The following is a 24,045-nucleotide window of genomic DNA, read 5'->3' as shown; positions in this document are numbered from 1 at the left end:
TATTATTATTATTATTAATTATCTGTATCACACTGCTTTCAAGTCAGTTAATTAAACTTGGCAGTGCTGCCCTTCAAAAGTGCTGTTAACTGCCCCTTTGATTTCAGCACATTTATTTTTGCAATAAATATTGTAGTCACTCCACACCTTGAAAAAATGTTTAAACTTTTAGAATTCCAACAGGTAGTAAATTTTATATAGAAATACAATAGAACATGAAATTTTATATAGAAATACAATTCATTTAAAGAGGGAAGGGGTTAGTAGGTGCTACAACAAAAAAAGGGCTATCATGCTTGTGTTTACTTATCTTGTGCCAATTCTCCTCAGACTCATAAATACATTCTCAAAATACACACTCATTTCTCTCTTAAAGCGTTAAATATTGTAAAAGGATTGTTTTCATGACTAGAAAAAAAGAAATATTTTAAAATTTCCTTAGTAGCCAAATAATATTTGAAATTTTAATTACCCAAAGAGAATTTAAACCAGTGCTGCCAGATACGAAAGTTGAAAATGCGGTAGCGGTACTTTAAAAAAGCGGAACTTCTTGCTTAAACATTATATTTTATTGAATTTCCTCTCAAAATCTGCATTTGAAATAGGAACTGACAGAGCTATGAGCGCGAAGTTAGGAAGATTTGTGGACAGCCGTTCACCAATTTCGTCTTTCACCATTCATTCCATAAGTCACCATTTTTTCGTGTACTACTGTTACAACAGTCTTTTCAGACTGGAAGTATTCATTCAATCGAGTAAATTTTCAACTTGTTCAAAGTTGAACATGACATGGAACTAACTAGTCTCAAAAAAGCGGAACCGCGTCAGTTAAAAGCGGAAGGTGGATCCATTATCAAGAAAGGCGGTGAACAAAACGGAAAAGCGGTACATCTGGCAACGCTGATCTAAACACTACGTTCAGAATTGCCTATTGTTTTTTTCTTCTTCCCGTGGCCTTAAAAGAAAAGGCAAAGGCAGAGCCATGATGCCATCGTCAAAGGCCATGCCATGTTTTGAATTATTATTGAACAGTAGGCCTATTCTCGTAACAAAACGAGAATAGGATCGAAGCGATCTTATGTCAAATAATATATTTCGTATTCTTTATCAAGTTATTAAGCCATAATAGCTTTAAAAAATTTAATATCAATATATGACCATAAGAAGCTATGAAATCTTATAGTACACCTGATATTATCTGGAAAAATCCTACTGTTGTTTACAAAACAACCTATAACAGACACAAAAAAATAAAAAAATAAAACTAGGTTAAAAAAACTGACTTCAAAAACTGAAAAGTAAAAAATAACTTAATAAATATTTAATTTAAAACACCAGCTAAGCAAACCTAATTACCTTTAATATTAATAAAATACTACCGATAGATAGGTTTGAAGTCGGTGTTAAGCCATATAATAACAGCTTAGTACAGGGTGGCGCAATAGAACGTGCATATTGCATCATCTTTTATCGCGGGGTAGAAAGTGCGCGGGCGGGGGGAGTCTGCATCGTTGGGTAGGCGGGCTAATGGAGTTTTAGTCACTATGAGTCACTTCGACGGGAAGCGTCGCGCATTTTACGCGCGCGCATTTTACGAGAACTCTCGTTCATACATCGTTACTAGGCGTTTATATTGTTCTGAATATGGACTACGGCAAATTAGTGAAGCTCCGAGTGCTAATTTAATTAAAATATGGGTACAGCGTTTTGAAGAGACTGGTTCAACGTTTAAACCACAAGCAAAAGGTCGTCCAAGAACATCTAGGACCGACGACAATATTAAGAGAGTTATGCAGTCTGTACGAGGAGATCCACAAATGTCTACTCGCAAGAGATCGTCTGTCTTACACTTATCGAGACGAAGTTTGCAACGAATTTTTAACTTGGATCTTAAACTGCATCCTTACAAGCTGCAGTTAACACAAGAATTGAAAGAGTCTTGACTTCGGAGCAAGGCTCGCATTTGCTTGCATTTTCCAATTTTGACAATATCCTTTTCTCAGATGAGGCCCACTTCCATATCAATGGGTTCGTAAACCGTCAAAATTGTCGTTACTGGAACAGTGAGAATCCCAAACTCAAGCACCAGAAACCACTGCATAGTCCTAAAGTGACAGTATGGGCAGCAATCTCTGGTAGAGGAATAATTGGACCGTTTTTCTTTGAAAATGCGCGGGGGCAAAACGTCACTGTTAATACCGAACGCCATGTTGCGATGTTGGAAGGTTTTTTGGCTCCAGAGCTTGAAAATTCAAGAATAGTGAATTCTAGGACTTGGTTTCAACAAGACGGAGCTACCTGTCACACATCAAATGACTCCATGGTGGTTGTGAAACAGATGTTCCCTGGCAGACTGATTTCGAAAAGAGGTGATATCCCATGGCCCCCACGTAGTCCAGACGTGACGCCTCCTGACTTTTTTTTGTGGGGATACCTCAAGAACAAAGTCTACAGCAATAATCCGAAAAACATCGATCAGCTCAAGGAGATTATCCGTGGTGAAATGGCAGCAATTACACCAGCATTACTGAAGAAAGTTTTCAATAACTTCCGTTTGCGATTAGAGGAGTGTCGTCGTAGAGAGGGTCATCATTTAGATGATGTTATTTTTAAACAATAAACTTCAGTTATTTCTTAATAATACCTCAGTTTTATTTTAACTATACCTTTTGTATTTATTTTTTAATCAATATTTTAAATATGCACGTTCTATTGAGCCACCCTGTACCTACAGACGCCACACATGACTTTAAGCGGGTTATCTTATAACTTCATCTAGAACAAAACAACCCAAGCCGGCAGGCACCGACTTCTACCCTATCAATAGGTTGCATTTTTTTTAATATTAAAGGTAATTAAGTTTGCTTAAGAGGTGTATTAAATTAAATATTTATTAAGTTATTTTTTACTTTTCAGTTTTTGAAGTCAGAACTACTTTTTACATGCTACCAATACAACCATTTACATATTACACATTTTAGATTTAAACTATATACGTACAGTGCTTAACTTAGAATATTAACACTATTATAAGGTGTTTAACAATCACCTTTCACTAACGTCTGTAGAAAAATAAATTGTGTGTACTTCCTTAGCCTAACAAAGTAAAAATCATTAAAATGATTTATTCCTCGTGCTATTCTACGTTTTTAGAAATTTAACAATTTTGTTAAAATCTTGCAAAGATTGCTTTGACAATTAATTATTAAATAATGAATACGGCTGTATGGGCTTGAATCCTTAATCTGTCCTAATTATGGATGAAGAAACCAAAAAAAAAACGAATGACGCAAACGTCAGAAAATTTAAGGAACCAACTTCAGTCTTCAACCAGTTACTTTTATGTTACAGTGACGCGCGCACATCTTAAAATTTCACTCTAATATTTTTTTCATAACGTGCCTAAAGAAGTGTAACTCCAACAAAAAAACAGAGTCATGTAACATGAAATATTTTGAGTTTTTTGAGCACTGTTTTCATTAATTGTACGAGATAATTCTCGTACTATTTGTAATTATAAGATAATGTAATACGGACCATATCAAATAACATAAATTGATTTTACAAATATTTAATACGTGCATGTTATTGCGTTAATGATAGGAGTATATTATTATCTTACTAGCAAAGTATGTCCGCTACTTAGTAAGCGCGAACTTTCTTGACATTTAATATAAGATAAAACGCAACAAGGCTTTATTTTTCTGTTATAGTGATAATATAGCAAAATTTACCAATGAGTATAGTCTATGATCCATTTATAGAACGACCTTTGCCAAGCTGGTTATGGCTGGATGAAACAGATTTTTTAATAAATTTAATATATCAATAAATATATAGCATATTATGGGTCGCCTAGCAAATTTCAGTGCAGGATACGATTAATTATTAATTAAAATTTAATTATTTGAAAAAGAAAAAAAAACTAACCCTTTATTTTAATATGAAACGACTTAAAATGATGCGCAGCCTGTACGAGTCTATCGTTATTGTTTTCAAGAGCAGATAGCATGCGTACTATCTTTCTTTAAATGACCGGACTACGAACAGCTGCTATGTTGTATCCTCTTCTAACACAATATGGGATGGTTGGTAGGGACCTCTCAGTCGGACATACTTGGAGCAGTATTTAATCTTTTAAAATTTGGCAACCGACATTCAGGACTTATTTTTCGCAGGCATCCATATATGATCGTGTTTGTAATAAAATTAACTTTATTTTTATTTAAGTTTCATTCAATAACCATACCGGTGCAAGTTACTGGTATCGGTTTACATGTTCATACCTGGCAACCCATGAGTTGTGACAAGAAAAAATAGGCAACCTATCTGGGTGGGTTTTGAAGTTTAGATGAACAAAAATACAATAAAAACTACCAAACGACAATCTTGCTTTAAGTCAGAAAATGTATATTTCTACTAGGGTTCTAGTTTAAGATTTAGGGCACGTTAGGGCCGGCGCTGCTTGTATAACAATTCACATTGAAACAGTTTGAGCCATATACATACTTATTCGTTTAAAACTCGTTGTAGGCGCTCGGGTATTATATTTGAGATATTCTGTGAGTCTGAAACTGTCATAGCCCTATAGCCATAACTAATAAATAATGGCCGCAAACTGAAATCTTAAAAGAGAAAAATAAAATAACTTTCCGAAATCGTTCTTCTGCCGTCGTCTACATTCAAGCAAACACAAAAATTTTAAAAATTATTCCAACTAGTTATTTTATATACTGATTCAAGTCTAATATAATTTACGTTACCCAACAAAATTAAAAGTTTCAAATATTCCGTATATAAATCATACCTATATTGTTTTGTCAGTGTGGAATGTGGATAAGTCAAAATTGCAACTATGTTGAGTGTTGACATTCAATATGGCGGTATGTCGTCAGTGCTATGCTGTGTCGTGGTGAGAATAATTATTTATGTAGTTCGAGTTCTTCTGATAGTATGAAAGATTTATAGTCAGTTTCATATAGAGAACCTTCTCACCATCATACGGTTTCTTAAATTCGGTATCTTTTCCAATTTACGTTTTGCACAGCAATAATTAGTCTTGCGGCGTTACAATTATAAAATGTCTCGGTAGTGAGTAGGTACATCGAGCGTCGTTCAGGGCATACCGTCGTGAGTCGATACCTATCTATATAACAAATAAAATGTAGAGCGTAATAAGTAACTGAAGTACATATAAGGGTTATTGCTTTTTCATTTATAAATTCTTGATTAAAAGACGTTCTTACGTTATATGTTTATATATTTTGCTGTTGGGTTTCAACTATATGACTGTCATGGCTCAAGAATCAATTGCATTGGGTGTTCCTAAGTTGACGATCCACACATTTCACAGAATTAGGTAAATTCAATAAAGCAATAAGGGGCGAAACATAGGAAGTGCGCGTATACTTTTATCTATTATATTTTTTTTTCACAAGACAATACTGATTCGAAAGATGCACGGACTTCTAATTTTGAATATTTTTTCGTTACCTTCATAAAAATTTCAAGTAAATTTATTTCTAATAGTGTTATTTTTTTTCAGTTCAACTTTAGTAACTAAGTAACTTAACTGTGAATTATTAATATAGTAAACGAAAGACGTAACAGCAACTACAAAATTAAAAATAATAGAAGGTGATGTATAGAACTCTGATTCAGCGAGCATTGAAGACATCTGAGGATTATAATTTTTAGTGTAGTATACTTCCAAGTTATTTTGTTTTGCAATTGTTTTGGTGCAAGTTTGTGGCTTGTTTTGATGGCTCAGTGTTTGTGAAGACAAAAGACTAAAAATGTGATTTGTTTTATAAATCTGTAAGCACTTTTTAAATAAATTACTCCATACTATTTTCTGTGATATATTGGTTCATATAACTGAGATTTGGATTTATATTTTATACATATATCTACTGAAATATAAAATATGTCTAGCAATCCTCAGTGGAAATTGTTCCAGCCGCCAGATTCCCACTCTACATTGCACAATAATATACTAGATGTTCAGCATTCTAACATGCAGTCAAAGCAAGGTTATCGCAATGGTGAGTTTAAAAAAAGTAAGACTTAATTTGATAACAAGATAATGTGTAGCAATCATATATTATTTATTTTTAGGTACATTCAGTAGTGATTATCCAAGTTCTCCCAGAGATAATCATAATAGTATGAGTAAGACGGGTGGGGGAAATAGATTCACATTGGGAAATTATAATGTAGACACTTGTACAATGGGTGATTCTGTGGGTGTGTATTCATCAGGTTCAACAAATAATACATCACAATATGATTATATTAACCACCCACCAATTAGAGAAACAGGAATAATTGAAAAATTACTTCATTCATATGGATTTATCCAATGTTGTGAGAGACAAGCACGTTTGTTTTTTCACTTCAGTCAGTTTAGTGGTAATATTGATCACTTGAAGATCGGTGATCCAGTTGAATTTGAAATGACATATGACAGAAGAACTGGAAAACCCATTGCATCAACAGTAACAAAAATTGCTCCTGAAGTGGTATTGAGTGAAGCTCGTGTCACTGGTATTGTAACCACCGAAGTCAAGGGTGAAGGATCTGGTGATAATACAGGGCGAATTTCTTATGAGAACCGTGGTGAATGTTTCTTCTTGCCTTATACTAAAGATGATGTTGAGGGCAATGTAATTTTGCATTCAGGTGATGCTGTTAGCTTTCAAATTGCTACAAACCAAAGGTATTTATGGATAATATCTAATTCTATCACTGGGAGTTTCATTATTATTATCTACTGATTAAATTTTACTTTCTTTTACAGAGGCACTCTTGGTGCTTGTCATGTGCGCTTCGAAAATCCAGCACACCCTGTTAAATACCATGGGGTAGTGTGTTCAAAGAAAGATAATTTTGGTTTTATTGAACGTGCCGATGTAGTGAAAGAAATATTCTTTCACTTCTCTGAAGCCAAGATGAAGGAAGAGTTAGCATTAGGGGATGATGTAGAGTTTATAATACAAACAAGAAATGTAGGTTGACAGATATTGGAATTTATTATGATTTTAACCTCATAACATTCATAGGAAGTCTTAATAATTACATATTAATTTATTTATATGCAGAAATTATTCATCTATAATTTACAAAAACTTAGAATATATACTAAGTTTGCATATTGTAGGTTCTTCTTAGTGACCCATGACCTAAGTCCTTGTCTCCTTGCTAGCAATTGAAGCAATGTTTGCTAATAATAAATTTTGTAATACTTATTATCATTGGTTGAACTACATTTATAACTATCATGGTTTCAAAGCAGGGCAAAGAAGTGGCCTGCAATATAACAAAGCTGCCTAGTGGGTCTGTAGTTTTTGAGGACATACATCCAGAAGTAATGCGTGGACAAGTCTTAAAACCTTTGGATCGTGGCAACACAGCACGGGTTACCCAAACTGATCCACTTCCAGGCAGGATTAGATATCGTGCAGCTGATCATTCAGAGGTTGAGGTGAGCAATTGCTATTATTGAAAGTATAGATAAATTCCAAATGATATTGAAATACCTTATAATAAAACAATCATAAATACTAATGATGATATAAAAAAGGAGTAATAACTGTTGTCCATACTGTTAATTATACTTCTCTCAATATTTTACATAGTCATTTATTTATTATTATTTACTGTCAAAAAACAACTCAATAAGTGTTTAAAACAGCAAACTGACACATTCAAATGATGTAAGAAGAATGGCTTAATTTGAAACATTAAAATCTTATTGTAACTACTTAAAAATCTGATATAGATCCCAATACAATTTTTTAATTTCGTCTATCATCTTGCTCCTCTTAATCAAGGAAACAGTTTAAATGATTTGAATGCAGTTTTAATTGATTAAAGTATTATAATCAGGATAAGTAATATTAAGATTAACAGTAAATGATGGTTGTAAGTCTGTTTTTTTGTTGGCTTTATATAAAATCTAAAATTTTAGGAGATATTATACCTATGTAAATGAAACACCCCCTAGAATAGGTTGAATTTTAGGAGTGGTAGTGCCATGTTGGGTCCACACGGACACAACCTAGTTGGGCCGGCACGCCCGGAGAAATACCACTCCCCCACTCGAAACTGGCGTGAAATAGCGGCTATGCCGCTGTGTTTCGTCCGGTAAGTGGGGTATCCGGAGGCCTACACCCCCCCTCCTAAATACAAATGGCAGCACGGACTAAAAATAGACTACTCCAGGACGGTACCAGTCTATGAGGCCCTGGAGATTCCGTCCCTGGGCGTCCAAAATTAGGGCCTGTACCTATTAGTGGTTGCCCAGGCTGCCCCGCGTATTCTGGAGGGGGCAAATCTGCGCTGTCTCGGGGCAAATAGAGCAGGAGGCTCAAACCACCCTCCTCCACACTCGCTGTGGACTTTTGCAACATCAGGGGACTTCGCTCAAATTTAAATGCCGTCCACTTTCATCTGGAGATGGTGAAGAACTCTTTTTAACCGAGACACAGATATCCTCCCTGGCTGATTCATCTTACTTTTTATACCCGGGGTATAATTTGGAACACTTCTTTATACCACGGGCTGGCGTGTGCGTTTACGTCAGGGAGGATGTCTGTTCTCGACGCCTGAGTTTTCTTGAAGGACAGGACCTATCCGTCATCTGGCTGCGTGTAGACTGCGATAACCATCCGCGAATCTACGCATGCCTGTATAGGCAAATGGCTACAGATTCCGTGTTGGAGCAGATCCCCACTGCAGAAATCGTGTTTCTTGGCTATTTTAACGCCCACCTCGCCGAATGGCTAGGCTCACGTACCACCGATCATGCAGGGAGATCTGTTCACGACTTCGCCTTAGCATATGGTCTGACGCAACTGGTTATTGCGCCAACGCGAATCCCAGATGTGCAAGATCATACACATTCACTGTTGGACCTTCTGTTGACCTCACATCCGGACGGCTACCTAGTTTCCGTTGACCCTCCTCTGGGATCGTCGGACCACTGCCTGATCCGGAGCACCGTGCCGATCACGCGCCTAACACGGCCCCGATTCTTAGGCTGTCGCCGCGTGTGGCACTATAGGTCAGCAGAGTGGGACGAGATGCGGTGTTTTTTTGGATCCTACCCGTGGAGGCAGATCTGTTTCTCTAACTGCCACAGCCTGTATTGTCATACTTGGCGTCGATATATCGAGCGACGTTCAGTTCCGTGGTCACTTGGAAGAGAAGGCCAAACTGGCCTCTAAAAAGCTTGGTGTACTCAGTAAGGCGAGACAGTACTTCACTAAAAGCCACCGCCTGCAACTTTATAAGGCGCAAATTCGGCCTCACATGGAGTACTGTTCTCACCTCTGGGCGGGTGCTCCCCAGTACCAGCTTCTTCCATTTGACCGCATACAACGAAGAGCGGCTCGAATCATCGACGATCAAGTCATCTCCGATCGGCTTGATTCTCTAGCATTGCGTAGAGATGTGGGTTCTCTCTGCATCTTCTACCGCATTTATCACGGGGAGTGCTCAGAGGAGCTGTTCGGGTTGATTCCAGCGGCCGAATTCCACCATCGGACATTACGTGCAAAGTACCATCCGCATCACGTAGACGTCTGGCATTCCACAACCGCGCGTTTTGTTCGAAATTTCTTGCCTCGCACAGCCACTTTGTGGAATCAACTACCGGCAGCGGTCTTCCCGAACAGATACGACTTAGGGACCTTCAAGAAAAAAGCATACTCCCACCTTAAAGGCCTTCTTGACACACCTGTTGTTGCGGATGTCCATGGGCGGTTGCCTCACCTCTCCCCATCCCGTGAGCCTCTTGCCCGTTTGCCCCCTCTCATATAAAAAAAATACTAATAATTTAAATTACAATTAAGATTATTTCTTCCACCTTGACCCATGCTGCAAAGTCCACCCAATATCTTCAAGGGATAATTCACCAAGAAATTATAATTATTTATATTACTTTATTTGTACTGGAATTATCATATTTAGTATCTCATAACATTGTAGGTGCCTTTTGGGGATAAAGACCAATGTGGCGAATTCACTTTACGCCATGGTGATTGGGTTAAGTTCCAACTGGCTACTGATAGAAGGGACCAGTTAAAACGTGCTACTAATATATCACTACTTGATGAATCGTTTACTGTATCTGGAGAAAGGTAAAATTTAATTCTATGTATCTAAAATTTTAAAATACTGATTAGACTATATTTTAGCAAACTTAAATACATTTGTTATGATTTGATGACAGGAGAGAACATGGTGTTGTGTGGTCTTTGAGAGATGGTTTTGGATTCATTTGCTGTGCAGAACGAGATCAAACTATTTATTTCCAATTCAGTGAAGTTCTCCGTCTTGGACACGAGCTAAAAGTTGATGATGAGGTGATGTTATGTTACTTTCCTTCTTTTGAAGTTATATATCAAAAAATAATAAATAACACAAAGGATTTCGGATCAAAATAATAAAACTATTTCAATAAAATTAGGATTAGGTACATATAAGTTGCAAAAAAAAACATCCATGACTCGGAAACAAACATATTCATCATATAAATGCTTGCACCTACCAGGATTCGAACCCGGGACCTCTAGCTTAGTAGGTAGGATCGCTAACTACTCGGCTATATAGGTCGTCATATAATAAAAACATTTTGATAACCAATCACCTAAGGTAAGTAAGTGTGTACAGGGTACTGAATTATCATTAGTCAGGTAAGGTAGGTATGTTCACAACTTATTTTAATTGGTAGGTACCTAATAATATCATTAACTATTGCTATTGGCTACTGTGGATTTATACCAAATCTAATTTCCCAATGCAGTATCTGAAAGTGTTCACTCTTTGATAGTATCTATGGGTTATAAGATCATAATGGTTTATGTTCAAACCATGGAATAATTTGTGTTCTTTTAGTTTCGGTAAGCTAATTTAGGGCCACTTGAACTCTGGAAAACTCAGGAAAAAATATAGTTCTTAAAAAATAATTCAGAAAATACAGCACAGAGAACAATGACAATGAAGACATTGCAAACCAAAATAACCTGACCAATTGCAATATTATGTTGTGATGATTATCCGACCAATTAACATTAAGTACCCTAGTAATAAATAGATATTGAAGAGGCAATTAGGTTATTAGTTCAATGGTATAATCTTATTTCTTTTAATAGGTGGAGTTTACAGTGGATCCAATATCTTCATTCTCAAACTTGAACACTCGTCAATCAGCTATTCGCATCAAACACTTAGAACCAGGGACTGTGCAGTTTGAGACTTTGGTGGAAAAAGGTGTTAGAGGTGTAGTCACTAAAGAGGCCCAAAGCTATTCGCATTCATCCTCTAATACAAGTCCCACCAGAATTGCATCATTGGTATGTGTTATAATATATAATTATTACACTTTCTTCAGTTTGGATGGTTGTATAGTAACTGTTTTATTCTCTCTAAATCTGTTTCTGATCCCATCTTTGTCGGCGTGAAGTTTAATATTATTTTTAAACTTTACACAATTACAATGTAGACTTCAATTATTATTAAACAAAAACAAAAAAATCACATCTGTATTGCTAAAGCAAATTCCTGAAATTAGCAGGAACAAAGAAACGGGCGCAAATTATTGCCATAGAATTGGTATTAAATATAGTAGTTGTTTATATTCAGATCAATTTGGAAACTTTCAACTAACCTCAAAAACGTTTTCAGTATTGAAAGTTTTTTTTTTTATTTTGCTACCCTACAATGTTAATTAGACCGTAGTCTAATAAACTTCAATCATTTAAAAGGGTAAATACTCCCAGATAGATCCCATTGCTAAAGATCTGATGCTTGAATCTATGATAAATTGAGAAAAATCCTTAAATTTTATATGTACACACAAAGTGGTTTTGGTTCTTTCAATACCAAATCATTGTTATTCAGCAAGTATAATTTGTTAAAGTAGAGCTGAAGAAGTAAACACATGGCTACCAGAGCTTTTTAAAGAAAAGTATTTCTCGAATTTTGACAAAATAGTGCAACTATATATGACAAACAGCATGACATATCGTTTTGATGAAGCAGCAAAGGTCAGCATCGGTACTCTTTACTGCTGAACTCCATATTGGAACCAGCCATAATTGTCTTAATTCACATGTGTCCAATGAAACAATTTTATTGAAATTATTGTACAAAAAAGTGGTTGTTTTTTCTATTGAGAATTTGTTTTAAATTAGCAATATTTACAACAAGCTTTCACCCGCGACTTCGTGTGCTTGTAATGGTTACTTTGGGCAGAACTTTTTATTTTTTAACATACTCTCTTTGCAGATAATACACAATAAACTGCTGTGTTTAATACATTTTATAACCTACCAACTATAGAATTTTCATCCCCCCTTTTGTACTCCACGCAGGTCTACATTATAAAAATGCTAGAACCAATATTTAATTGTTTCATGGTGTTATCTTCGGTAATTACGAACTTTCGTACAAACTTCCACCCCCTATCGCAACCTCGCCAATTACGAACTTTCGTACAAACTTCCACCCCCTATCGCAACCTCGACAAGCCTTTTATTCACGATAAAACTTAGCCTGTGTCCTTTCCCAAGATCTAGTCTATCTCTGTAATAAATTATATCAAAATCGGTTCAGTAGTTTTGGCGTGAAAGTGTAACAAACAAACTTACATTCACATTTATAATATTAGTAGGGATAACCAAGTTAGAAATGATATTTTGTATAAAACCTAGTAGGCCATAAGTAGGCTGCACCTACCACATAGTAGTAATAAAATCTATGCAGCGTTTTTGAAGTTTAAAAAAATAATTAAATTTGTAGTTAGTGCTATTTTACTTTACAATATAGATTTATTTTCAAATATCATTGCATGTGCAGGCATTGATCAGTTAGTTTTATAATAGCATGTATTTATTCTCTCTATTTATGATTGTGTATAGAAACATTGAGAGATTACAATGGCATTAGGTCTAGGTATTCCTAAATGGTCAAGGTAAAGATGTTAAAATTATTAAACTATGCTAGATAGCTTATCGAGTAACATTACTGATATCTTAATAAATACATAGCAGCACATGCATCATTTATAAGTGCAACATTATATGGTGATTATCCTATGAATAAAAAATAATAATAGTCAACCTCAAAGCGAAAATCATAATATATATAAATCCAGTGTCCTGATGTTTGCAGTTAACTCCTAGACTGTTGCTTTTGATCTCTATTTCGTCTTTATCGATCTCTTTATTTGTTGTGGTGAATCCATGTTTCGTCCACCGTTACGAAACGGCGCAAAAACAACGCTAGTGAACAAACACAAACAAAAAGACGCGGCATGTTCAAAATTTAACAGCTGCAGTCAGGTGACAGTTGTTAGTAGAAAAGTGCAGTTAGGAGGCCGGAAATTCAGTTACGGACCTATTTGCCCTGCTCTCGTATGCATAAATTCGGGGCTAGCTATACTATATTCAAATTTTTAAGAATTTGTCTATAGTAGGTACTTATGTTTTCGTATATAGCCGAATAAAATGTCATCGTTAGTTTATTATAAACAACTGTATTATAACATGCGATGAGATAGTCACTTAATCGAGATATCGTTAAACCATTTCAGTAAATATAAAGTAAAAAAGCGCATTTTAACATCTTGTGTTATTGGATTGGATTGCGCAGGATGTTACTAATTTGAGATTATTAATAGATGCACCGTTAGTAGGTAGCTACGTCAGGTAGTGTAGGAATGTCAAATTGAGGATGGAAGATTATTACGCCGCTGACAGAACAACGTATTAGGATACGAAAAAGGGAAAACCAATGTATAACTAAGTCTCAATTGCTTCGAAAATGGTGCAATAATTTGTCAATTATTGGAGATAATTGGATGTCTGGAGGTCTGGCTAAAGAGAATTTCTTTTTATAATTTAATATCAGACAAAGCAATATAACTTATTGCTCATAAATTATCTATCAATGGAAATCATTTGATCTATCGGCACTAATGGGCAAAGTACCCATTCCTTATTATTAATTTATAAGTTATATTGTAAGGTCAAAAATATTCGCGTCATTAAACGATTCTCGCTGTGTGCTTTATTATGTTATTAAATTTTATTTATGTACAAGTCTTGTGAATAACCTATTGTGAAACGCGTGTAGATACATTGATCGTTACTCTGTTGTCTCTCTTGTTATATTGCTCGCCGTGCGAATAATATCGCTTCGAGTGTAGCAATGTAGCTAAGTACAAAATTTGTTTAGGTATGTAGTATCTAGCATTAGCTGTGTAGCCAATACTCGTACCAATTAGGATACTCAAAAGAGATCGGTGAATTTTATTACATGATCGAAAGATTAAACCCATCGTACGATCGTTATTAAACATTGCCTGTGCTCGCTCGACGGCTAACGAGCTATATTAATCAGGACACTTCTGAAGAAATCTGAATAATAGAACTGAGGGGACGACGAGAACGCATCATTACATCGTACGAACGTGGCTAATGAGGACGATGCCTAATGGTCTAAGAGCCCATGGACCCCAGACCACGTTATTTTATAAAAGCTGAAAGTTTGTCAGCGCATGCTCCTAACACAGGTAAGAACGATGGACCATTATGGAGTTTGGGTTACAGTCGATTTGGCAGATAAACGGTACTAAAGATGTGTAAAATACCGATCTAAATACATCAAATAATAAAGTGCGATTTTTCGGTATTACCTTCAGAATATTATGAAAATCACATTATTCATTGCCAGACACTTAACATCGTGGCAACCCCTTGCCAGACACCCTTAATGATCATATAATTTTAATTTTACTTCATAGTGTAAATGCTTTTTAAATATAATACTTGGGTAATAAGTAGATGATGTTTCCTCAGTAGCCAGACACTTGAAAGTTCCAACCCCTTGCCAGACGGGGCTTTGGCAGGTAAACTGTAGTAAAGGGGTGTAAAGTACCGATCTAAATACATCAAATAATAAAATGCGATTTTTCGGGATTAACTTCAGAATATTATTAAAAATCACGTTATAATACATTACATAATGGTCCATCGTTCTTACTTGTGCAGAGAGCATGCGCTGACAAACTTTCAGCTTTTATTTAATAACGTAGGTCTGGGGTCCACGGGCTCTTACGCTATAAGGCTTATTGATCTAGAAATCAATATTTACTGCAAATCGCTTTTATCTTTATTTGTAATGGGTTACATAATTTTGTACACTCAACGTCTAGGTATTGTATGAGATATAATATCTATATTTTTTTCGATAAATCTGTTGGCTACAATACTTGTTTAATTCAAGAATGGCTTGATTGATCTTGATGAAAAATATTGTATGAATATTTTTATTATTGCCCAAATGATATCGCTCTTATGATGTAAATTTATGTCTACCATTTTTTACACATGAGCTTAAGCTTTTAGTTAAACGCAAAAAGTAAGTCATTTAAAGTCAACACAGATAAACTATTGAATAGAAGAGTCATGTACTGAGAGTTAATAAGGTTTAAGAAAGTACCTATACAATTATCACACCTATGTATTATAAGTAAAATGACACGATGTAATTAAATTAAAAATTAATCGTGTAAAGTTATTTGTAATGCTTAATAATTAAACTAAAGTTTATTAACATATCTGTGTACCTATATTATTATAAATCGTTTGTATTACGTTGCTATTTTCAGGAGAATGGCATTATTTCGTGTCAGATCAATAACGTGAAGAAAAACGTGCCATTCTCGTTTAAGAATTGCGAGTCGAAAATGTTGCCACGTGTAGGCGACAAGGTCTACTTTGATCTATATCAGGTAAGGCTTTTGTATTATAGTAAGGTTAACGACCTTTTATATCTAAAAATGTGTTGTATTGAATATGTTTGAAATTGTATGTAGCATAAATTATTATTATGAGGTATTCAGCTTGTAATGATCCTATGAGTCTTATTATTTACTGTATTATAATAAGGGTTAAAGTATGAAATTGCCGTTTTATTGTAATAGGTACTTTGAATTGACATAGAACCTTCATCGTTTGATGTTTTTGAGTGAAACTTAGTAGTACCTATGTAGTTTTCTTTTAAAAATGAGTAAGATTCGATTATCGACTTTCAGTTGTTGTTTGTTCAGCTTAGACAAGAAAAATGGATACTTCGAAAATTCGAATGATTTTTCACTAATTTGCGTCAAACAAATAAAATTAAAAATATGAAAAAGGGTGCCTCATGATTTGACTGATCGACACAGAAATGAAGATCTCAGCGTGGTGTTATTCACTATAGCTTTCTCCGATCTGGTCAAGCAATAACGGCAGATGTCTACTGTTCCTAAACTCTGAACAACCATAGCTAATCAAAACTAGCAGTGAAACAGCCCCGACTCCTGAATCGATCTTCACCATTATTATTCCATGGTACCGCGAGACCTCATACAGCACGAGAAATCGTTTTAACTCTACTAGAACTGCAATTAGAAACCATTCTTTACCCTCCGTATTCGCCAGACCTTGCTCAACGGACTACCATTTTTTTCGTGATTTGAACAATTTTCTACGTGATAAATACTTTTCTTCTCAGGAGGCAGTACAAAATGCTTTCACACAGTTTATCGAATCTAGATCATCACAGTTCTATCGCAAAGGCATAAATGACCTTCCTTTTAGATGGCAGCAATGTATAGATAATAATGGTAATTAATTAGATTAAATAAATATTTTAAATTAAAAAAAAACGAATTTCAATTTCATACTTTAACCCCTAATATATGTTTGTTATGGTTGGGACTACATAATAGGTCCGAAAGGTCCGGGACGCTCTTTGTAGTCCATTTTCAACAAAACAGCTTTTATCATGAATTTTCTGTGATATTTAGTTACAATTTATATTTAAACTATAGTTATGTTTATTTAGTTATAGTGACTAAGGATTAGAAATCACTATTTGATTTACTTTCAGTCGAGGCGAACCAAAGAATTCATTGCAATGGCAGTGCAACTTCATCACAGCATGATGAATGGAATGTCAAATGGCAACATTCGTCCCATCATGCAGGGATTTATCGCGGCACTCAAGGACGGATTCGGCTTTATTGAAACCGCCGACCATAGTAAAGAAGTTTTCTTCCATTTCAGGTATGTTTGATATGATATGATTTGATAAGCGTCATGAGTTATGTGCTTATGTAATTCATAAGGCAAATGTTTAAAATTTGTATGTGATACGTGTTTTCGAAGCCTTAGCAGGGCGAAGTGGCGCCATATATTTCCAGTTATTTACGTGTTACGGTTCTGTTTGAATCATTTATTATAGTAAGTCATAAAGTGAACCTAATCTTCATAAATAAAAGTGAACTATTATTATGAATTCTTATGTGGGTATGTTAAAAGTTAAACAGACGATTTATATCAGGTCATCTGTAAACATATTTTAAAATAATAAAATACTATTTAGATCTGATTTTTTAAATGAAAAAGGCGAATTAAATGTGTTTCGTATATTGCACTTTTACAATCGCAAACGTAGTTGCAAAGAAGTAAGATAATATAATGTCCTCCATACTAAATACACCCTAAAATGTCCTTTAATGTGTTTGTATGTGAATATGTATTTCGTGCCGTGTGTTTATTTATATTGATATTCTCTATCTATATTTCTCTTTGTTTTTAGTACAATTATTTATTGTTGCTATGCAAATTTATTAACTTATAATTTATGTTCCACGGTTAGTCAATAGCCTAGGTTTTTGACAATTTCAAATAGAAACTTTATACTATATTAAAACTAATGTATAAAATAATAATTGTATATTAATTGTATGAAGCAGTGGTACAAAGTGGAAGATATGAGACATACATATGAACCAGGACCATTTTTTTAATATATAGCACTACTCGTCCATCGCTATCCCTTACAATGTCGCCTAAACAAGGCCTATTTTTTATGCTTTTAGCCGATTATTTACAATTATAATGTACAAATTGTGCTCTTGCGAAAACTGTTCTGATAAGTGTGGAACCTGCTTAGTTTGTCTTACAAATGATGCAATATTAATGAAAAACAAATTTGCAATATTTTTTTATTTTTTTTACGTCTTCTTTTCATTTGATTTTAACAAGTATTAGCATCTTCATAAAACATAATATATGCTTTTATAACAATCATGATTCAGAAGTAATACTTCCCGGTACCTACAATCTTGTGCCTTTTACGTGGCTGTCATGCGCAAACACTTGTAAACGCGCCTAAGTTTTAATGAAATAGACTGATACAATCTGTTACAATATACTAACGTATAGACAAACAAAGCACGCGTCTCTCCATAAGTTCTGTTACTGACGTAATGTAATAATAATAATAAATTAATATGTATTTTTTTATTCAGGTCTTATTAATAACATGACTGTGGTTTTAGGCAATGGAAAATTTAGTTACTGCTTGTTCTTGCGATTTCTTAAGCGAATCGATGTCGTTTGTTGTTGGTAACACCCCATTCCATTATTGTGATTTAACATTAACACGAAAAAACGGCGGTAAAATATAGAACTTTCGAACATAATAAACGCGTTCAAATTTGAATTACATTGAATAGAAAAAATATAAGTTTTTAAGTTGTAACAATATTTATGGCCAGACTATTGCAAAGTGTCAGTAATAATGTATTTATTATATTTTCTACATACATGAGAATTACAATTTAGTAATCAAAATTACCTGTTTTATCATTTTGATAGGTGTTAATTGGTCTCCATGTGTACTATTTAATATTATAGTATTATATAAATAATATAAAAAAAAATGTAATAAATATATAAAATTCTCGTGTCCCGATGTTTGTTACCAAACTCCTCCGCAACGGGTAGACACCCCAAAATATTTGTGGACAATTTTTTTATTTTTATTTTATCATGATTCAGCATTGAAAAATGGATACAACTTCAAATTATTGCCCTTAGACGATCTACAACTATTTTATATATATATTTATATTATATATTTGTATCGCGATTTTTATATTATTCTGTTCCATCCACAAATCCGCTACCTATAGGATTGCAAGATGGCAATAGAATACAGTAATTGTAGTACGATAAATTTGGTAGATCTGAGAATCTATTTTTATACACCATTTTTTTTATTACTTTATATTGCAATACAATGCCCTTTGCTGGGTCAACTAGTATTATATAAAAATATAAAACTAAAATATCTAAGAAGTACATGATCTGAGAAAAATTCATGACACAATTCACAAGATTTGTATTTTCTTGTTCTTTATTTTGCTTATATACAAATTATTTACATCACATCATGTGTGACGGGTTCTAATCCCGGTAGGTGCACACATTATATGATGAATATATATGTTTGCTTCCGAGTCATGGATGTTTATTTGTATTTTTGTATGTTTAAGTAAGTATAGTGTCTTATATATATCGTTGTCTTGTACCCATCGGTTATGCCTCGTTTGGGGCAAGATAATTTGTGAAAAGTGTGTCATTATAATTATTATATCATTCATGAACTAATTTGTTATTTTTTGTAAATAATCACAGCAACCTGGAGGGTAATCTGGATTCTCTTGAGCTCGGGATGGAAGTAGAATATTCACTGGGCCGTGTGAACGCGTCGGGCGGTGGTTGTGCGAGTGCCGAGTTCGTTCGTACGCTGCCGCGGGGATCCATACCTGTAGCCAAGAGTCTGGAACCAGTCCTCAGTGGCACAGTCACACGTACCTTGCGTGCCCTTAACCCGGACCAGGCGCAATATTCTGGTGAGTTGTGAATCCCTCTTATAAGTCAGGTTTCTGTCAATATGTATCTGGACTGTAAATAGTTAATTTATGGTTAAACTATAATAGCATTAAAGTTAAAGTTGTAATAAATATGAAATTCACATACATATTTGTCAAAAATTATACTGTTCTTTATATTTTTTTTACAAATAACGCGCAAGTAGTTATATGAATTCAGTAGGAATTAAATAGAGAGAACATTTCCCGAAATAATGTATAATACTAAAAGGGTTTTCTCGATCAGGGTCCATCACGGTGAAATAACACACTAATAATTTCTCAGTTGATTCACGCATAATTACTAGTATAGAACTGAACAGTCCTTACATAAAAGAACAGCTTTTATAGTTTCCGTACAATAGATAAACCAGATATAGAGTTAATAAATTTTTTTTTAAAACAAACATAAAATTAGGTATTGCAAAATAATTCTTAAATATAGTTTAATCTTTGTAATAATTTTTTAAGTGATTTTAAATAATTTCATATGATTTATTATTAATAATTAATATAATAATAATAATTATTATTATTTATTATTATAGTAGAAATTAATTTGAGCAGTAACACAGAGTTCAGTCAATTTAAACATAAAAATAGTAGTCAAATAACAAAAATTCCCGGAGAGCCAAATATCGATGGAGAGCACAAGTTTACCATTTTTTTTTATGGAATAGGAGGACAAACGAACGTACGGGTCACCTGGTGTTAAGTGATCACTGCCGCCCACACTCTCTTAAAACACCAGAGGAATCACAGGAGCGTTGCCGGCCTTTAAGGAAGGTGTACGCGCTTTTCTTGAAGGTACCCATGTCGTATCGTCCCGGAAACACGGCACAAGGAAGCTCATTCCACAGCTTCGTAGTGCGAGGAAGAAAGCTCCTTGAAAACCGCACTGTGGAGGACCGCCACACATCCAGATGGTGGGGATGATATCGTAATTTGTGGCGTGTCGTGCGAAGGTGAAATTCGGCGGCAGGAATCAGGTTGAACAGCTCTTCGGAACACTCCCCGTGATAAATGCGGTAGAAGACACACAATGAAGCGACGTCTCTACGCAACGCCAAGTGATCCAGCCGTTCACAGAGCGCTAGGTCCCCGACAATTCGAGCTGCTCTGCGTTGCACGCGGTCAAATGGATCGAGCTGATACTGGGGTGCGCCAGACCAGAGATGACAGCAATACTCCATGTGAGGCCGGACCTGCGCTTTGTAGAGCGCTAGAATGTGGGCCGGCTTGAAGTATTGCCGTGCTCTATTTATGACGCCCAGTTTCTTCGAAGCCAATTTGGCTTTGCCCTCCACATGGCCACGGAATTGGCAATCGCTCGAGATTTCGAGACCCAGTATTCCGATACTAGGCGAGGCTTTAAGGGAAGTGTTCTCGAAGAGCGGTGATACGGCAAATGGGGTTTTTTTAGTGGTAAACGCGCAAACTTGAGTCTTCTGGGGGTTAAATTGGACAAGGTTCAACTTACCCCATTCCGCGACCTTCTCGAGTGAGGACTCGATAGAAGACACAAGTTTCTCCCGGCACTGCTCGACGTTTTCCCGAGTGAGACCTGCATGGCCCGTGTATACGGCATCACCAGTGCTGTCGTCTGCATAGCAATGCATGTTGGCGGTGTCCAACATATCATTGATATGCAGAAGAAACAGCGTGGGAGATAGCACACAGCCTTGGGGCACTTCAGCGTTCACGGGCTTGGGATTCGAGCAATAACCGTCGACAACGACCTGTATGCTGCGCCCAGTGAGAAAGCTGGAGCTCCACTTGCATAAGCTCTCGGGAAGCCCAAATGATGGAAGTTTTGCGAGGAGCGCCTTGTACTATGGCACGATCAAAGGCCTTCGCTATATCCAGACCAACTGCCAGGCCTTCCCCCTTGCTTTCAATAGCCGCCGCCCATCTATGTGTTAGGTATACCAGAAGATCGCCAGTCGACCGACCATGGCGAAAGCCGTACTGCCGGTCGTTGATCAACTGGTGACCCTCAAGGTATACCAAGAGCTGGCGGTTAATTATGCTCTCCATGATTTTGGAGAGTAGGGAGGTAATAGCAATAGGCCTGTAGTTTGCCGGATCCGAACTGTCTCCTTTTTTTGGGATCGGATGGATAAGGGCTGACGTCCATGAATCAGGGACTACGCCTTTTGAATAAGAGTGCCGGAATAAACGCGTTAGCACCGGCGTCAACTCAGGGGCACACGTTCTAAGCACAATTGGAGAAATGCCATCCGGTCCTCTCGACTTCCTGACGTATAACGAAAACAGAGCTCGCCTAAGAGTCTTCTGTCGGAACTGTACTTCAGGCATGGAGCTCTGACACCGCAGGATGGTCGGTGGTGTTTTTCCGTTGTCGTCAAGAGTCGAGTTGGAGGCAAAAAGAGTGCACAGGAGATCGGCTTTCTCTTTTGCCGTATGGGCCAGGGTGTCATTCCTCATGTGCAACGGCGGCATGGACGGCTGGTTGAAGTTACCAAGAGCAGCTTTCGACAACGACCAGAACTTGCGTGTTCCGGTCGGGTAGCTGGAAAGCTGCTCGCCAATTTTGACGACGTGCTTCGGTTTCGCACGGGCGATTTGCCGCTTAAAAAATCTGGAGGCACGGTTATATTTCCTTTCAGAACTTTGCAGTTCGGATCATTTGAGCCCAGCGCCGCAACCCAAGTTCGATACGCTTGTTTTATGCAGTCAGATGCTGCTTTAACTGACGCATCGAACCAGGGCTGTGATCTGCCACCGATCGGTACTACAGAGCTTGTTATAAAAATATCCATGCCCTGCAGTATCACATCGGCTACTGCAACGGCGCAGGCACTAGGATCATCCGAAGGGAAACAAACCCTGCCCCAAGGGTAGGATACAAAAAAGGAACGCATCCTATCCCAATCTGCTGACTTGTAGTGCCAAACGCGGCGGGTCGCTGGTGGTCTGCGACGTTGGCGTCGGATAGGCACTACACTCCTGACCAGGCAATGGTCGGACGTTCCGAGAGGGGCGTCGACAAAGACCTGGTAACCATCGGGATGTGTAGTCAGCAGAAGATCCAATAAGGACGGCATGTGGCTATCCACATCCGGGAGCCGTGTTGGCGACTCAACCAATTGGGACAGACCATACGCCAATGCAAAATTATGCACAGATCGCCCAGCGTAGTCTGTAGTAAGTGATCCAAGCCATTCGGCATTGTGCCCGTTGAAATCACCCAAGACTACGATTTCAGCGGAGGGGATCTGAGCAAGCACGTCATCAAATGCCGCTTGAACGCAGCCCATGAGGTGATCCGTATCTGCGTTACCACTATGGGACCTATAGACACACGCATAGATGCGGACGCGGTCCTCTAAAGCTACGCAGAGCCAGAGAGGTCCCTACCCTCAAAATTGCCGAGACGGCGACATCAGATATCCTCCCTAACGTACACACATACCCCGGCATGAGGCATGAAATTATGCTCAATTTTGTACCCGGGGTACGTTAAATATGACGTATCGCTAGGTCGAGATATCTGCGTCTCCGTAAGGAAACACAAGGCCGACTGCGCCGTCTCAAGGTGGTGGTGGACGGCGTTTAAGTTGGAGTGAATTCCCCGGATGTTACAAAAGTCCACGTTAAGCGGGGTGCCGTGGTGTTGCTGCCTTGTTTGTCCTGTGACATACGCGGTACGGTTTCAATACCGCTCTCATATTTTGTTGGGGGGGAATGGCCTCCGGTCCTCGACACTAACCTATGCGAAACATAGCGGCACTAGGCCGCTACTTCACGCCGGTATTCTGTGCGAGTCTGGCCCGATTGTGCTGACGTCATAAGACGGCAGCGTGACTCTCTTTCAAAAAGCCCGTAGTCACCTCTTACGACACCCTTGGACCTGGGGCTACCCTATTCTTTTTACGCCCCGGGGCAGCACAGGGCAAAATTACAAATAAAGTTTTCAAATTCCCCATCGATCCTATGTGTGCTACAAAAGTAATTCGGGGTCAAAGGTCAAAAATTCTAGGTTGTTTTGGATTTTTCTCGAAAACGGTAAGTTTTATATATAAAATATAAAAAAAACCTCAAACCAAAGTTGAAAAAGGTCCTCATGATTTTTCTAAAAAATCCAAAAAAAAACCCTCAAGTTGTGACCCCAAACTCTTGTGGCAGATATAGGATCGATGAGGATTGATAAACTTTATTTGTAATGGTAAAACCCGAGCTCTCCACCGTCCTCTCTCCATATTTGACTTTAAATATTTATATTGACCGGACTAACAGGAAACTAAGCA

General features: G+C 36.8%; 1 protein-coding gene across 5 annotated transcripts in view; it reads left to right on the top strand.

Moving 5' to 3' along the window:
• The first annotated feature begins 4,687 nt into the window (after positions 1 to 4,687).
• LOC126978734 (cold shock domain-containing protein E1) overlaps positions 4,688 to 24,045 on the top strand; it is a 31,453-nt gene continuing 12,095 nt past the window's right edge. Inside the window, exons 1-12 of one of the 5 annotated variants that reach the window (XM_050827778.1) lie at positions 4,692 to 4,912; positions 5,546 to 5,817; positions 5,960 to 6,044; positions 6,118 to 6,718; positions 6,800 to 7,007; positions 7,292 to 7,483; positions 9,991 to 10,142; positions 10,235 to 10,367; positions 11,157 to 11,357; positions 15,677 to 15,799; positions 16,942 to 17,117; positions 19,539 to 19,756. In XM_050827778.1, coding sequence (XP_050683735.1) covers positions 6,017 to 6,044; positions 6,118 to 6,718; positions 6,800 to 7,007; positions 7,292 to 7,483; positions 9,991 to 10,142; positions 10,235 to 10,367; positions 11,157 to 11,357; positions 15,677 to 15,799; positions 16,942 to 17,117; positions 19,539 to 19,756 — 2,032 coding nt within the window. In that variant the 5' untranslated portion in view covers positions 4,692 to 4,912; positions 5,546 to 5,817; positions 5,960 to 6,016. Of the gene's footprint in view, positions 4,913 to 4,947; positions 5,131 to 5,545; positions 6,045 to 6,117; positions 6,719 to 6,799; positions 7,008 to 7,291; positions 7,484 to 9,990; positions 10,143 to 10,234; positions 10,368 to 11,156; positions 11,358 to 15,676; positions 15,800 to 16,941; positions 17,118 to 19,538; positions 19,757 to 24,045 lie in introns of those variants that run through there. The other 4 variants (XM_050827776.1, XM_050827775.1, XM_050827773.1 and 1 more) reach the window with 4 other exon arrangements.

The sequence above is a fragment of the Leptidea sinapis genome, chromosome Z, assembly GCF_905404315.1.
Source record: "Leptidea sinapis chromosome Z, ilLepSina1.1, whole genome shotgun sequence".
NCBI lineage: Eukaryota > Metazoa > Arthropoda > Insecta > Lepidoptera > Pieridae > Leptidea > Leptidea sinapis.
Note: the sequence above shows the minus strand (reverse complement) of the source record. Positions and strands in the feature narration are given on the sequence as shown.